Source organism: Aythya ferina (genome assembly GCF_964211825.1).
Source record: "Aythya ferina genome assembly, chromosome: 1".
Classification (NCBI taxonomy): domain Eukaryota; kingdom Metazoa; phylum Chordata; class Aves; order Anseriformes; family Anatidae; genus Aythya; species Aythya ferina.
In genome coordinates this window covers 146,505,510-146,522,840 of record NC_140296.1, presented here as the reverse complement: position 1 = coordinate 146,522,840, position 17,331 = coordinate 146,505,510, and the positions used below count along the sequence as shown (strand labels likewise).

At 41.7% G+C, this 17,331-nt stretch overlaps 1 protein-coding gene and 1 long non-coding RNA gene across 6 annotated transcripts; one reads left to right on the top strand and one right to left on the bottom strand.

Annotated features, from left to right (window-relative positions):
* Positions 1–104: 104 nt before the first annotated feature.
* Positions 105–13,122, top strand: LOC311427774. Of its 2 annotated transcripts, XR_014687552.1 has the most exons (3): positions 105–145; positions 1,422–1,520; positions 11,197–13,122. It is a non-coding gene; the product is annotated as an uncharacterized lncRNA (long non-coding RNA). The 2 variants fall into 2 exon arrangements; XR_014687553.1 differs by lacking the exon at positions 105–145 and having other exon boundaries at positions 1,314–1,520.
* On the bottom strand, positions 12,628–17,003 carry MRPS33 (mitochondrial ribosomal protein S33). Of its 4 annotated transcripts, XM_084505304.1 has the most exons (5): positions 16,884–16,912; positions 16,444–16,581; positions 16,130–16,311; positions 14,623–14,878; positions 12,628–12,884 (listed from the first exon to the last, which is right to left on the bottom strand). In XM_084505304.1, exons 4-5 carry the CDS (start codon positions 14,835–14,837, stop codon positions 12,779–12,781), a joined length of 321 nt encoding a protein of 106 aa, XP_084361430.1. In that variant the 5' UTR covers positions 14,838–14,878; positions 16,130–16,311; positions 16,444–16,581; positions 16,884–16,912; the 3' UTR covers positions 12,628–12,778. The 4 variants fall into 4 exon arrangements, with proteins under 4 accessions (XP_084361430.1, XP_084361431.1, XP_084361429.1 ...); XM_084505305.1 differs by lacking the exon at positions 16,444–16,581 and having other exon boundaries at positions 16,884–16,908; XM_084505303.1 differs by lacking the exons at positions 16,130–16,311; positions 16,444–16,581 and having other exon boundaries at positions 16,912–17,003.
* Positions 17,004–17,331: the final 328 nt, after the last annotated feature.

Sequence of the window (17,331 nt, the reverse complement as noted above, 5' to 3'; positions counted from 1 at the left end):
TGTAGACATGGCCAGCATGGCCCTGATCCCCCCCAGGGGCAGCACACGGCTGTTTAAAGCAAAAAAACCTGACCCGTGTCCAGTCACTGCATGCCACACCCACTGCAATGCTGCTAACACACACACGGTGCATTCGCTCACTCAGGTGTTTTAAGTTGCTTTCTTGATGAAAACGCTTTTATGAGAAACATGAAATTGGTAACTATATTTTAATAGGTTGCAAAGAAGAGCTAGCACATCAGAACAACGATCTCAGAGCACATAAAGGCTGTTACATCACAACTTGATCTATTTTACGGTAGTCAATTAAAACACTAACTTGAAACATGCAAGTGCAAACATTCTTATCTTTATTTTGCTTCGGTTGTGAACACTGAACCATACAACTGCTTAGGGTAATAATCCTGATGACAGACTTGGGATTTATATTTCACCTTTCACTCAGGGGCCACCAGCGTGTCAAAGCATTTAGAATTCAGTTCGGTAACGGCAGTGGTTAAAACTGGTAAATAAATGCAACATTTATTTACAGTATGAACTCAGTAAAAATACCGTGGAGTCTATAATATGAGATCCCATAATATGAGAGAAGAAACTTCAGACATGAATTTAGCAGTGGGTCTTTTCTACACAAAGCTATACAGTATTAAACACGGGAACACAAATGAGAAATAACCAAAATAATCTCATTAACATCTAAAGGGATTTTATCTGACACATTACACCCTCCTTATATAGAGGTCTAGGATTTTTTTTATGACAGGTGGCCTGCGGTGCAGTCACCAAAACGGTTGCACAAATGTAAGAATCAAATGTACGATATTAGCAGCTCGCCAAGTTGAGAGATTTCTCTCTAATAGCCACTTTGCTGAAGAGGATAATTATCAGCAAATCCTGCTATGAGATGAGAATTCGTAATGGTAGTGGAAAGCGTGCACAGACTCTGAAAAATAACACGTGTGCTGAGGTCAAATCTCCCTGGGACAAATTTCCCTGAACTTCTCAGGGAAAGAAGGCAAAGGTAATGTGAAGTGGCTCTCCCAGTACACATCTCATTGATGTTAATGGCAAAGCTAACAGAGTAATATGTGTCAGCCAGCAGATTAAGTACCATCATTTCAAAGAAATTTACACCAAGGGGTAATTTAGTCACAATGTACAGAACATACACATAGCCCTTGTTTTATTCCTCAAGCAATTTATCTCCAGGACATAGCTAACAGTAGAGTTAGTAGGCTATTATCAATCTGTAACTTACAATGTCTTTCCTAGTGCTTTTAATAATATTGCATCCCTTCATTCCTGAGCTTCTGTTTTGTTATTGTTGTTTTCTTTTTTTTTTTTTTTTTTTTTTTTGGATTTGTATTCACATAAACCACTTTTGCTAAATTCTGTTGTTACATTCGATGTTCCACATGAAGAGCTGCAATTCTGAACCCTAATGACAACTGGCGATCAAAACTAGGAACACAGCAACAAGTTACCATCAAGATACACGAGGTAAGCAGAACATTTTTCATGTTTTAAATTTTTAATAAAGAACAGAATACTGTTTTAAAATTTGGTTGTGTAGGAAGGAGGCAGAAATCTGTCGCTTATGCTATACTCTCCTTTGTTTGGGAGAACGCACATCTGATGGTAAATGGGATTTCTTACACTTCTACGTGGTAGAACCTTTGGTGTCTATGCTTATTCCATCATGATGAAAGATAAATTAATTTTGAACTGTGACTTTCCTGGCAGTAAGCAATCCTATCTGGTGAGAATTGATACCATCAAAGTCTTTTACATAGACTAGTTTTTATTATCTGCGCAGGTCAAAATCAAACTTAATATAGATCTGAAAGATTGTTTTCTTCTATCAAATGCGCGGGCAACTCGGGGCACTGTCTAGTTGATTCCTGCAATGCAGCACAGCCTGTTTGTCTGGTATTGCAGCAAGTAATTTATACTTGCAAATGCAAAACCTGCCACCTCCCATCAATCTCGTAGTTATGCATTGACATTTAATCATCTTCAGAATTATTTGATTCAGATGAGAGAAAAAGTTTGCTTGTTAAAAGACACAGATATTTCAGCTGGCTTGCCCACCAGAACATTTTTCTGATCTAATCAACACCTGAACCTCAAGAGAACAATGTTTCAGTGAGTCAGTAAAAAATCAGATGGTTATCTGACAGCAACCATCTCATTGAGAGCGTTTGAATACATCTTTATCCTTTCCCTCAAAAAAGCATTAGTCTTAATGAGATGCTCCGAAAAGAGAGTATCCAAAAGGACTATTAGATGAAACCTAGGATTGGTCTCATTTTTGATTTGCTTTCCATAGAGAACATTATCTCAAAAACAAAACAAAAGAAAGGAAAAAAAAAAAAAAAAAGCATTCATAATTTACTGGTGTAACAAAAACTTCCAGTTTCTTAACCAAAAAAGAAATCAGATAATTTGCATATTATGATAATAGAAATTGATTTCTTAAAGTGGTGTGAAAATTCTACGTAAACTCTGGATGTCAACAGTGCCCTTAAAATTTGTACTGATTTTCAAAAAACACTTATCCTTTTTACTCCCCCCCCCCCCCCAAAAAAAAAAAAAAGTGTTTTTCCCACACATGGTAGCATTTGCGCTTCTCCCACATGTTTGAAAATGCTGTTAAATTCTGCACCATGAGAAAATAATAGCAGATATTCTAGAGCATATTAAAATATACCACTTTTAAATGCCGCAGTATGAAGTGAAAGTGCACAATTTCATGCATTTCAGGTGAGAGTACTGTTTATAGATCAGATTAAGTCTCAGTCTTAGCGACAGAAATACAGATGTTGATGGAACACAGACGCTAACGGCAACAGTCATGCTTCCTGTAATCTGGGCCAGAAAATATTAAGCAGGTCAAAAATTATGCTGTTGTCCACAGTTCAATTGTTTTCTGATTACTAGTGAGAATAATACATACATTAGAAAGTTACTTTGCTCTCCAGGAACAGCATGTTGAAAACACGTTTTGGGGAAAGAACCCTTTTTTTTTTTTTTTTCCCACTTCCCTTTAGCATCTATGTAGTCATATTATCCCACTGTTACATTTTAAGATATACTGTACATCTTTTGATATTTCTAGGAATCACTGTCTGATTGCTCCAAGGATAGACAATAGAGAAAACAAGGCTGTTTTTTTTTGTTACTATCCCTGTACAGATCATGGGGTTTTTTTCTTCTTTTGGTAGCTTCTTAGAAAATTCTAGTCCAGGTTTACCTCTGTGCGACACTGCTGAACCTCAGACATTCATACCTTCAGTGAGAAATCAGGCTATATTCAGGTGGTGATTTAAGTTTGGCAGCTGAACAATCTCATCAGTTTTTTTTTTTGGTTCATGGAGACTTCATAGTTCTTTGCCTCTGAACTAAATAAAAGAGCAGAAGTGATGAGGATGACTGGAAACTAGGAGAAAAAAAGGAGGGGGGAAGAAGAAAATATGAATCGTTCTACCATTAAACACAATGCTTATAACAAACTGATATAAAAATATTTCAGATTTTCTTTTCTTGCAATGGTATTGGACATTTTAACATAGTTTTCATTTGACTCTAGCATAACTTATTTTAGAGTCATTATTTATAGAACTGTTGCTTTTTTGGTTCCTTAAATCATAGCCTAGACCTTCAGGAGGTAAAAAGGAAAACATCTTCCTTTGGAGCCGATGTATGTGAGGGTCCAGGGAACAGGACAGGTGCGGGAACTGGGACAAGGGAGTGACTTTGCACATAGGTTCTTCTCATATCCTGCATGGTGTTCAGCATCACAAGGACAAATATCCTGTTTCCTTATCTTTGTACTGAATTCAGGGTCCAGAAACGTGTGCCGTATCTCAGTGCTCTGCTTCTCTCTCTGCTGGCTTCCTGCCCTCACTTGCATGCATGCACGAGAAGCTGAGAAAACTGCACATTTTGCTCAACAGCAGCATCAATACCGGCAGGTGTGGCTCAAGAGAAAACATGAGCCCTGAAGTCACTATTAGGAGAACAGAAGTAGCAGACAGTGAAAATGGAGAGGGAAGGATGGGACAAATGATTAGAGGGAGAGAGAATGTAGTTGAAACAGACACTGGAGAGAAGATGCTACTCTCCTAGGAAACGAGAAGCAGATGAAAAGAGGGAAACAAAGGAATAGGGAGCACTGATTTTCCTGCCTGACATACGTTACTGAACGCAGGACCAAATCTTATGTTCGAGAGAATTAGTCAAGACCCTCCCATCAACTTGGAATACCTCATCATTACTTTAATGTATTCAGCTCATTCAGATATCTGATTTGTGAGTCCTTTGTGCTGGACAGTGATAAGCTGATCAGCTTTAAGTACTAAATAGTTTTAGATGCCTAGCATTATTATTCCAGTGTGAACAATCACATTTCATAACTTAAAACCATCCCATTTAGGCACAAAAGAAGCTAATGTGATTGAGTGAGTTCCAAGAAAGAGAAGAAAGAAAAGGATCCATACCAAGCAAGTTATTTTGCTGTTCAGAAAATGACTGTTCAGTCATGGCCCAGTCTTTGGATTTTCCTTCACAAAGCCCAAGCTAGCTGAGCATCCCCAGCCCGAATACCTGCTGTAATTTGGTTCTCCAGCATTTTACAGGCAAGTTGGTAACTCTACATCCCTTCTCAGCTTAGTTAGCACACCCACCTGCTCACATAGTTTATTCTGGTGGTGTCTAGCCTCTTCGCTGAGCAGAAAAATGTCCATTAGGGTTGGTATTGGTCTGGAGTAAGGGAACCCTGAGAGTCTGAAAAGGCCGAATCAATTATTTGAATCAAACATAGAAACCACAGCTTTGCTCAACACATTCTCACAGTCCTCCATCAATCAATGGGAATTTCTGTGAGAGTGCCGTAGAAGACAGTGGGAACGTGGTTTTTATAATGAGCTTTGCTAGCTCAGTTTGAAAGGGGAGATTTTTCTGTGGCCACTGTGATTGTTAAAGCAACAGCTCAGATACTGCCCTTACTATTTCTGTGGGAGGCGAGGTGGCATTTCTCTTCCACTTCACCATCTCTTCTTGATGGCTCACTGACCCTCTCTCCACATCTCATTTTATCATCAGACTTTTCTGGAGTAACAAGCTATTACATAAAAACTTACCAAATCAAGCAGACTCTTCTGTCTGTCACAGAGCAAATATAGTGTTTTACTAGAAAAAACAATGCTAACATGAAGTTCGTCATTTTTCGTCTTTTTTTTTTTTTTTTTTAATAGTGCATTGCTGAACTTTTTTTCCATGTTCTCTGTCCTTGCCTGCCCAATTATGAGCTACAGATTTTAAAAAGCAGTACAGGCACCCTCAAAGGGAGACTTCCAGGGAAATGCTCACTTTCTTTGACAAGCCCTAAATTTCAGAGGCTGAACATTAAGTGCAGTGGGGGGAGAGAAACATGTAACATACATAGAGTGTTTCTTGTGCTGCAGAATCCCTCTCTCATCCCCGCAGAAACCCAGGGGTACAGGACACGTTTTGTGCCAGAACATGCTACCGCAAGATGAGATTTCCTCGAAACACGGCAAGCCCTTTACTAGAAAGGCACAGCCAGTCAAAATTAACAATGTTCTACCATTGCTGTTCCCTGTCCTGGCCTCACAGTTTCATGTTTCTTCAGGGCAATACCCCACATTGCTGGAGTTCTAATTATTGTTCATCAGTGACGGGACAAATTGGATGGGTAGTGCATTTAAACAAATGCTTATATTGCAGTATATGTGTATACAGCTTATATAGATAATTAAATATAAGTTTATTTTGTGGCAGAGTCGATATCACAGTTCGCAATCCATCCTTGTCTTCTAATTCTCACTACCACCAAAACACTACAAGCCTCACAGACATTTAGGCCCTCCTAAAGAGGACAAGCTGCCTGCCAAGCATGTGGGAATTAGGACAGCCTGAACCACAGTGCTGTATTCTGATAGCTCCTGTCAGTACGCACTTGACCAAAGGCAAAATTTCTGGTGCAGCATTCAGTGACCCCTCTAAGTTTTTGATGCTATGGATTGCTTAAAGCCTGCGGTTATGCTAAAGGCCGATGGACTCGGTTATTACTTTTTAATATGATACGACTTCTGTCTCCAGAAGACACATTTGTTTTGCTGTATGAACACAATTTATGTTACCCCCCTCTGGGGGAATTCTGCAAGACTCCAGCTTAGAGCTTCTTTTTATTTTTAAGTGGTTTGCATGCCTAATCAATACCCTACTCTCTGTCCTCAGAGGGCATTAATGTTTATTAATAAACTCAGTGATACTATCAAACAATTTGAGTTTGTGAATACAGAGACGTTGTTGGCTGTGTTGGTGTCAGGCAAACGAAGCAGTATTTTGGCAAACATCACAGCGTATAAGCAGAATGACTAAGTGCAGAAGCAGAAAAATAAAGAGGCACCATAAAAAAAGAGTCAGCACCACCTCAGTCGCTGCCTGCTCTTCAGTACAAACGTACCAGTTCTGACAAGCCAGCCGAATGCTGCTTCAGGTTCGAGTCTTCATACAGATGCTCCTGTGCCTACAAACTAAAGGCAGTGCTGAGTAACATCTGCTGAAACAGCAGCCTTATCTCCCTGAAACAGAAAGCCAGCATAAACTCTGACATCTCAGAAATATATATCTGTGTATGTAAGCCACCCAGTCCCATACTAAACGCATGCCCTCATGCTGCCTGGATCGGTCGTTGTTTACTGCTCCCCCCAAAATATTCTGAGCAGCAGGTTGATGCTGCTTGTCACACACAGCTGCCTTCCCACGTGGTTACAAAAATTAGAAATGTTAGACATTATCTGTAATGGTTGCTGGTTGCAAATTAGACAGCATCACCCAGATATCAGTACAGGACTTGAACTGTACTCGTCCAGACTTGGAGCGGATAAGATTTTCTTATCTTAAGCCACCTGTGGTTCTCCTCTCTGTGGAATCCAGCACTTGGTACCCAGGCAGCCTGATGTGCTTCTGATCAATGCTGAGTATCACTGGGAAGCAGCTATTGCACGAGTAGGCATGACAGGCGCTTTAAAGAGACATCGTTTCATCAGTCCTGTTCTGAAGAGACCACTAGCAGTCAAAGGCAAAGGGGACTATGACTGTAATGGGATTTACCTAGCAGTTATTCAGAACCAAGTGTCTCTGATGCAGTGAGAGATGCTGAATGTTCACACAACTTCTAACGTTCGACCACATCTTTTGGTCTGGAGTCTGGAATAAAATTTCAGACATCCACCGCTGAGTTTGGGCCCAAGTAACCTCATTTACTTTCATCAAGGCAAAACTGTAATTAAAATTTAGTAATGAGTTACATTTATAATGATGTATTTGCAGTGACACACCATTGCATGTGGCAGTACCATGTTTTTTTAGACTTTATGGAGCTCAGGTGGTCTTTTTTTTTGCCCCTAATACAAATAGAAGAGCTATTTGCTGAAAAAGCCTATAAGGCAAACATCAGCCCTGCAGAAACAACTGAAGGGGAAGAGACCCCCCTGAACTCTATGAAATATTTACAAACTGCTTTAGGAGCACTGGGATGAAGTAAAGTACTTTCAAGTGTAGGCAGAAAACATAACGGATATAAAAAACCTTTCTTAGCCCTTGGTGAGATTTGTTTTTGTAGACCTAGCTATGATATGAGGTCATCCAGTCTGCTGCCTCCTCTTCCCAGAGAGAAGTGGTCCCTGTGATGTTTTATAACTCTTCACTCAGGCTAGCTCTGACTAAGAGAGCCACAACCCACCTCCTGGGAGTATTTGCAATGTTTCTAAATATTTTACCTTGTGGAGTTTTCCCCAGTATTCCACCCAGAACAATGTAATGTGGTACTTACAAAGATACTTCAGTGTAACGATCATGATCCTGTTGATTTCCTATCTATTGCCTTAGACAACCCTAAATAATTTCTCAACCAGTACGGTGGTTATGGCCCTCATTTAAGCACACTGTAGCTGTGCTTTGCTCTTACTGAGCCTTCACAAGCAAATTCTTTCAGATGTTTTCCTGTCTATTCCTTCTTCTATGTACTCAAGACACATTATTACACTTGTTTTTTTCCAATTGTTGGTTGGACAGTTCAGAATAATGAAGCTGCCTCTGGAAGAGGTTAGATAGAAGAGATCCTGCACTCACACGTCTCAGTGTCGAGAGGACAGAAAGCATCCTTGAAGGGCTTTGTTTCCAGGATCTACTCCCAAGGGACTGCACAAGAGTCACTATCGAACAGCTATGCAGGAGAACTGAGTTTAAAGAAACTAATCTGGCATCCCCGTTGTTTGTTTTCCTTGCATATTATCCTTAGTGTTTTAAAAGAGAGAAAAAAAAAAACAAACACACACTATAAGACAGCCTTTCCCCATCAAAGCAGGCTTTAAGATTCATGAAGCTTTTCTGAAACATATAGACTGATGATTGTTGTTTTTTCATTTTGTTTTAAAACTCATGCTAAAATGGCCTTTGAACTCGAAGTGGTAGACGATTATGTACACACATGCTTTAAAAAAAAAATAAATTAAAAATACAATTTAATAATAAAAACAGATTTCTAATTACATACATATTTTTACTGTGTGAACACAGTAACTTGCCACAGCTTATTTCTAGTGTTAAGGTCATCAACTGTCTCAGGAAAGCAGCTCTCTGAAATAAAGCTCTGAAATGCACAGAGGTACAAGTCCTCCTACAGCCAAACTCAGCTGCTCTTCACACGAGGTTCTCCTGGGGTAAACCACCATCCTAAAAGTAGCTTACTCTCATGACACGTTGACTAAGTGATTGTTATTCTAATTTTACTCAAGGAAATGCAGAGAAGATAAAATATTTGTCTAAAACCATTGCACGACTCAGTAACAGGTGCGTTTCACACACTGCTGAGAACTCAGTGCATTGGTTTAGTAAGTAGAATAAACTTTGCATTAGGAGAAACTTTTTCTAGGTAAATACTTCCCTGAGCAGAGCACATGTATCTGTATTGTAGCACACTGGAAAATTAAGCAGCAAACTACTCTGCTTTTCTTCCTTCCACCATTACAAAACATGGCCTTATGCAAGCTGGCTTCTGTCTGCCTGCAAGACTTCCAGTAATAAAGTCTAGCAATGGCTGCACTCCCTATAGGATACATGGCAACTGGGTCAGCCTGTTCACAAAATAACTTGTGATTATCAGGGTAGTTCTTGGCAGCTATAGCTATATTATACCAGAATATAATTAAATACAGACATATTAGCACTATAAAGTAAGGAAGTACAAAACCAACTGTCGTGGTCAGTAATTCCTTCAGCGTTTCCTTGCATGACACAAAGTGGAGTACTTGTTAGAAGAGTTTGGGACCTTGTTTTCTAATGCCAATACCTGCTTAAACTCAGGGCTGCTATTCCTGTCGCAATCCAAATGCAGGCAGGGCACCTAGGCTGGTCTGCGGCATACAGCATGCAACACAGGCTGCACTCACACTGCAGCTGACTTCACATTACATTTCCTCTGTCTGCGTTTGCTCACCTTTAATAGAGGGCAGCAGCGGCACTTAATTAACCTGTTCAGGATGCAGAAGAGGTTAGGGGGCTGGCTCTCGGTTACTCCCTCAGAGATCACTTAACTGGATTTATTCCGATCAAGAATTAAAACATCCACCTAAACATATGCCAGCCAGCTCATAACCGCAGGAAAAAAAGTGAATTTTCTAGCAAAACACAGCAGAGTTTGAATGGTGAAAAGAATCATTGTAAAGGGAAAGGAAAAAATAAAATTGAGCTTTATTATTTGTGCGTAAAATGGATACGTCACTATACTGGTAGCTGTAAAAAGCTGCATTTTCTTCCTTACTCCTCCAAATACAGTTGAAACTCTACTTCTCTTTCTAAATACACACACTGTGTTACGACTTGGCATGATGTTTGAAGACTGAATTCCTATTTGTGAAGGTCCTGATACTCACAAAATTAACTCTTCTTCAGGGCACCATCAATCACTAAATGATAGAGCATCTGTTAGAAGCTAGGCAGCAAAGTGCCTGTTTCTGTCCCTCCTGGAGTGGAGAAAGCTGTATTTTCTGGAACAGAAGAGTTACGCTCCCAGCAAGCAATGGATTAGCTTAATATTGTGATGAACTCCAAAAAATGCTGAAACATCATTATTTTAAGGCAAGGTCTCAGAGGAAGGGAAACAACCATTTTTGAAAACGTAGATCTAGGGAATTAATACCACAGAAGAAAAAACATGAACAATTAGGCAGGGGAGCTATTTTTGTACTCATACTTTTTTTTTTTTTTTTTTTAAGTTGTGATTTCTTTAAAATGACTTCATTCCACCCACTTGTTAACACTGCGAAGTCATTGTGAAAGCCAGTAAGTCATTGTCCGCATTTGTTTCACAGCTACTACTGTGAGTTTCTCTCCCTTCTTGGATACGCTGCTGTCAGTGGCTTCCCAAAATACGTTCCCAGTGCGATGCTTTGACTCTTAAGAGCATGTTTGCTCTGTGGGGTTGCAAAAGGGACCTATAATCTGTAATCTAGATGACCAGCCACAGAAGCCTTTCACTTTCACATGTATGACTGGACCTTCTCCCAGTCCATAAAGAGCCAGGTGGCGTGAGTGGACAAGGAAGAGATCTGATCCCCGTGCTTAATTAACGTTACACTGCTGAGCCCACACCTGCATCTAGCAAGGTGGCACATGAAGACAGAAAGCCTGCAGCATTCACTGCTCTCCCTGTAGATGCTCAGCCCTTAAGCAGGCTAAATGTGGATTCGTAAGGATAAGCGTGGCTCGCCTATCAGGCTGTGTCAGTACTCTGTAAACCATTATGCATACACACATGAACAGTCTCCCCGCACCCCCAGAGTTTTAGGTTGTATATACTCACTGTAGCAAGACTACAAAGCATTTTTTATTGCATTCACTCTTCCTCTTGCACACTGATATTATTAAAGCTCCAAGTGCTGCACATGAACACTTCACCACGGGTACCAGCAGTCCACGGCTGCCGCAGTAATTCGGCGGTGGAGCCTGAGAACTAGTCCCTCTAACCAAACAAACCAACAGAGCAGCTTCACCCACACACAGCCACAGCAAGAAACAAAGCATCATGAAGCAGCCATAGTTCCTCCTCAGGCGATTCCCTCTCCCAGCTAACACCTCCCTCCGTGATGTGCTCTCTGTCCTGAACAGGAATTGCCAGCAACCAGACCGCTTCTCCAAGGGCCCGTCGCAGGTTCTGCAGACTTCAGCACCAGCTAAATCACAAGGCATCACATGTACAACATCACAATGCCACAGGCACATCGGAGTTGAGCAAAAGGAGTAAATTACTAATTTAGAGTAAGACCGAAATTTGCCACCGTGCTACATATATATTGTATCTTACTCATTTCTGTAGTGTTTTGTTGATTGTGGTAAGAAGCCAAGCACTTCACCCCCAACACAGCCTTCAAGAGCTTAGAAAACCAGTTAGCACTTCAGTACGGGTACTAAACAAGTGCTACACAGCTCACCAAAACCACCTCCAGCACAACTGGCACTACTTGCATTAATAACCTTGGTGAAGTAAAAGTGTTGAGCTGGTACAAATTTATGTAGCTTCATCGGTTTCAATGATCAGGCAGATCCCTCTAAAATACACTTAAATTTCAACAAGCTTGCTTTAAAAATGTCCCCAGGTCAGTTGCTACCTACTTTAGAATGCCTATGTATGCAAAATCAAGCACACCCCAAGCTAATTGTGCAAACACTTTCTGCTCCAATCACTCAACGCTTTGAATCGCTCTCCTTTAATACCTCAGGGCTGTTTCTCGAGGTTTATGTGGCCTGGAAATTAAAGATACAGTTTCAAGGCACACCCAGGCAAGATGCACACACGGCCAGGCAGAGCAGCTCGCTTACCTTCTGTACTTTCTGTTCCCTGACAGGCACTGACAGCTAAAAATGGTAATTTATGTAAGCATTAATATTAGTGACAAAGGAGCCTAGCTATAAAAAAACACTTACTGCATATCCATAAAATTGTTTTGTACTTTATGAAGTACTTCACCCCAGTCCTCCAGGCAAACTACATTCAAAATCCTCTTATTACAGTATGCTTAAATATTGTATTTTAATTAGCAGGGGGTCTTGAAAGTGGTTTGAACTCTCGTTTCTCAGCCTCTTCTGTAGCAGTACCTAAATATTCAGGGTATTCATGAGAGTGCAGTGGTCAGGCAATGGAACATCAATAATTATTCAGTGTAAACCACAAAACCATAGATTTAACAGCAATTTCAGAAAAAAATTATCAACAGAATTTACCTGGAGCAAAACTCATCATTATAGGCAAGGTAACACGCAGCAGTAGGACTAGGAAATATTTTTTGTGGCCACACGCAAAACTGCATCGATATTAATGCAAGAAAGTAAAATGGACAATAAAAGAAAATAAACGATTTTCCAGATCCAGAAAAGCTGGAACAGGGCTGCAGATGTATGCAAGAACTGAGTGCCTTTTTTTGTTTTAAACTACTGTTGTTACTGCTTGGTTGGAGAGGACTCTCATGACAAACTCATGTGCTAACATATACAGAATATTTCAACTACAGAAATTAAGAAATAAAACCACAAAGACCAAAGTGCACTTCAAGGTAGATTCCAGTATTTCACAATGTGTTTCTTGTGCCCCAAACACAGCTCGCATGCCAAGCCCTCTTCATCCTGGGAACAGAAAGCATTACAGCTGTTCCCCGGCACTTCCAGAGTAGTTCATTGTATTATCGAAGTGGCACTATTTCTTCTTGAGAGCTCTCTTTCCTTCTCCCTTCTTTGGTTTTTCCTTCCCACGGAGCTTTTTCAACCGCCTCATCTCCTCTTTAAAGTCTTGATGCTCATCCCTAAACAGGGGAGAAAAAAAACGAGAAAGAAGTTTGCTCTATTGCTGGGAATATCTAGATGGGAAAGGCCCTGAGCACTGTACGGTAACAAAAGAAATCAACTTCCTTAAACAGCAAAGCCCTTGCTGAAACTCACTGCAATGTATTGAGTGCTACTGCTAGCAATAATTTTTGGATGAATTCATGTGATTTGCTCTGGTACTTTCAGAACTAACAAGGTTGCCCTTTTCAGCAAGAAGTCTGTGTGCGTGTGTAATTCTTGCATCGTATTTATTGATATTGCTCAACTAAACACAATGGAAAACAAACAAAAAAATCATGGAGAATAAGAATTTCTCCCTTGGCACCTAACTCAGCAGTCTAGTGATAGCACATTGCTTTCCTATGCTGCACAGAAAGCTCAGGTCATTAGCTTCTAAGGAGAGAGGGGCATGCTGAGCACTAATTAGTACATGACACTGCTCTCAGGTGGCTTCGGCGATGAGTTATGAAGAAAGCTACTGTAGAGTCTTAACACAGGAATAAAACAGGGAAGAGGAGGAAGGGGCTGACAGATAATTAATCCTCAATTACGCTCTAATAAATTCTATTTTATCTATCCCCCTATTTTTCAGTGCAAAGGTATTTTCAAAAGCCACAACTGCATCCCAAGTGGCTTAAGGTTGCTGTACCACAAATGCACCACAAAATGTACCACAAAAATTAAATGCAAATTTAATAAAACAAAACAAATAACACAAAAACAAGCAAAAAAAAAAAACAACACACAAAAGGCTTGCAAGTTATTATCAGGCCCTTTTAGCCTACATCCCTTCATTACATATTTTGAAGCAGCAAACCTAATTCTCTACAAGCTCTCTGTACATACAGCAGCTAGAGAAGGAACCCTGGGATCAAGAAGAGGAGGCAAAAGAACATTATCACGTCACTGAAGCTTTCTGTGTCAAAACACAGCTATTTTGGAAAGACTTCACGTGTCCACCTAAACCAAGAGTATCGTGGATGCAGTCCTTGATGACCAGAATTGCAATGCTAGCAATAGAAATTAATCTGTCTTGACTTCATGGGGTTAGCAACTTTGCTTTTATGGGATTTCTACAGTGCTACTTGACTGAAGCCAAAGGACTGCATCTGACACCTGCTCATGTTTTTCAGAAGTGCATTTTTTTTCATTTAGAAATTACACACTGGTTGAAGCTGAAATTAGTAAGGCTACTTAAGCCATATTTGAATTTAATTTTCTTTAATTTATTTTTAAGGATAAAAAGCCCCTCTGGCCTAACACACTTCTCTTCTGAATTTCACGTTTTAAATGAGTCATTAACACAGTGTGACACACAAATTGCACTGAGACAGCGTTAAGACAATGTCACCTTTTTGCAGCACGCTGGTTTGGTGTACTCTGAACTACAGACCTATCTCTGTGAAAAAGCTGTCTTCCCTTTCGCACAAGGTCAGAGTAAGCACTATTTCTAAATAACCAGTTGCTGAGAACTACATCTGAACTATTTCTCACAGAAAGCTGTGATCAGACAGGTAAAGTTACTTAGACAGCAGACATTTATTTTACTCTTCTTGTCTTCAGTGCAACAATCAAGCACCTACTTCCATACGCACCATTTTCTAAACTGAACCTTTTTCTCCTCCTCTTTTCCATAAAAATAAAAGTGTAACAAAGCTCACAGCCACCCCTTTCCCATCTCCAGTCCTGCTCCCATCCCATGAGCAGAGAGATTACCTGTAGAGACCAAAGTAGCGGAGTTTCTTCATGAGGGCATAGTAGGTGTTGTGAGGAGGATACCAGCTGTAGACCTCCTTCTTTTTGGCTAAAGGCTGCTCACTGAATAACTTCACTACTTTCATAGATTTTGTGTCAGTTGGCCTGACAACTTCTCCAAAGATCTGAGCACTCAGACGGGCCATTCGAAGGGCGTAATTGGAAACGCTGGACATTTCCTGAGAACAAGGGGGCACACATAGGCAGGTGGACCTTCCTGCAAAAGGAAATGAAAGACCCACATCTCTAAGATGATTGAGTACTGCAAGCTATCCCTTAATTAAGGCAATCAAAACAACTCATCATACACCGATCACATGTGAAGTAATTTCATTCCTTCCATGAAACTGATCTAATATTTAACACGCAATCCTGCATATAAAGCATATGCCTACACTAATTCAGGTACAATTAGCAGCCTAACTAGAACACTACAGAAATCAGTACAGACTGCAGAAATACCTACATTGAAACACGTTTTACCATGGCTAGTTTATTAGCAATTTTCACTTGGCTTGCTTAAGTCTCCCTTTAAACTCCAGTCAGAGGAACAATTACAGAGAGACCTCTGCCAAAATGCTGCCCCACCGTGATACCTCTGACTTCTGCACAACCACAAGATAAGACATCACAAAAATATACTGAGGAAGCAACCTGGAAATTTTGCTCTTAAATATTTCTCACCCCCTTTAAAGCACTGCATGAGCTTTGTTAGAGCCAACTAACCAAAATGGCCTATTAACTGTACAGAGAAATAAGTCATGTTTCCCTATATGAATCACACACATCTGTCTCATCTCAATTCCCTGCTCTAAATTACCTCCACCAGCTTTTTCTCCATTCTCTTTGTAAAGGAAAAGGATCACTTCCCCACACCAGATTTTCCAAGGAGGCCCCACACCAGCAGCCTCCCGTTCTTGTTCAGCTGTCTCCCACCTAAAGAACCCTCTGCAACAGAAATGCTCCGAGGGCACAACAGCCACTGTTACTAGGCCACGAGAGACAACATCCAGTCACTTAAAGGGCTGTGAAGAAGGATTTTCTCAGCTAGGTAGCTCCCCTGTGAGAGGTGACATAAGGCACAAGCGTAATCTCCTTCTGCAAGAGATACTTGCATGGAGTTTCAGAAACATCCATCTTATGGATGTAATGGACGGGAACAAGACTCCCATGATCCTGCATTTGAAGCTGTACGTTGTCTGTACTGTGTCTGTGAATAAATGATGACTTAAGTCTCTGGAGAAATTAAGCAGCGTTCATTCATCTGCACTACGCTTCCTTTAAAGTTTAAAATTCTTGTTGTAAGAAGTATTGCACAGCTGATTCCAGAAGATGAGCATAAAAAATGAAAGAGCGCGGAGCAGAGACAAGAGCCATCAGCAGGCCGGGGCCTAGTCCCTTTTAGTAGGCTAACAGGGATCTGTTGTTTAATAACACGGATCTGAAGCATTCGTAACCTCGCTCCTACCCTCCGGAGGACTGATGTACAGCTGTCTGCTTTGATTTACTCCTGTTAGCACAGCACCACAGAAGAAGCAAGAGGAAAATCAAGCATGAGAATAACACAGGTGTTCTGAGTCAAGGAGAGCAATGGGAAGGGCAACAAGAGGGAAGGCAAAGCGTCAGAGGCTGCATGCGAAGGCAACAGGCCTGCTGGGAGAGAAGGTGGCAGCTCTCAGGTGATGGCAGGCCGGCACTCCAGCCTCAGCATCTATTACATAAAGTAATGATCCCTGGGGCTTGCTGAGTTGCCCATTTCAGCGCTGCCAGCCCTACTCCTACCGGCAGATAAGGCAACGAACTGTCCCCAAACCTCCTCACACAGCAGCACCCTGAGGGTACACCACGCCCAACCCAAGCACCACAACTGATTTATCTCCTCCAAGGGCTGCAGCCTGAAGCTGCAACTACCCGTAGCTCCTAAACGACACAGACCCTGCTTTGTGGGACCCGTTTCCCCCTCAGGACCCGCAGCCGATCCCATTTGTCCCCGTCCATGAGGCTCAGTGCTCGCCACCTGCAGCCCCCCTGCACACCCCTACTACCAGCACCCCTCACCAATCTCCCTCCCCACAACCTCATGTGTTCCCTCCCCGCTCCGTTCGCCCTCCCCAGCCCCCCACCCGCCCCATGCGGTCTCCCCGTGGCTCAGCACACCCCAGATCCGCGCCCCTCTCCCCCTCCCACCCCAAATCCCCGCAGCCCCCCCCCCCCACCGCCACCCCTCAGGGCCCCCGGCCCCGAGCTGACCGGCAGGGCGCTCCGCACGGCGCATGCGCGGCGCCTGCCTCGGCGCGGCGCCTGCGTGAGGGGTGGTGGCTGCCATGGCGGCTGCGCTGTGTGGAGGCAGGGTGAGGGACATGAAAACCTCCGGGAGCGCCTTGTCCAGCCGTCCCTGTCACCAGTGTCACCCCCAAACATGTCCCCAAGCACCACGTCCAGCCTTCCCTTGAACACCCCCAGGGACAAGTGCTTATTCCAGTACATATTTACCATCCTCACCGGTTACTAAAATCACAAGAATTCTCATTTAAATTTCTATCTGCATTTCTGAGCCGTTTTTCTCATCCCTTCAACCACCTTGATGGAGATAGTCTTTCTAAAGCATCTGTAGATGTGCTTGAGAACATTTTATTGGTAAACACTATCCCTTTTCTTCTACGATCACAT

Bases quoted from the DNA above. Each gene is read 5' to 3' on its own strand.
- MRPS33 (XM_084505303.1), bottom strand. From the start codon at position 16,987: ATGGCAGCCACCACCCCTCACGCAGGCGCCGCGCCGAGGCAGGCGCCG. The intron at 14,879-16,911 runs GTCAGCTCGGGG...TTCCTTTTGCAG, and splicing joins CCGTGCGGAGCGCCCTGCCG to GAAGGTCCACCTGCCTATGT. The intron at 12,885-14,622 runs GTAATCTCTCTG...TCCCCTGTTTAG, and splicing joins CGCTACTTTGGTCTCTACAG to GGATGAGCATCAAGACTTTA.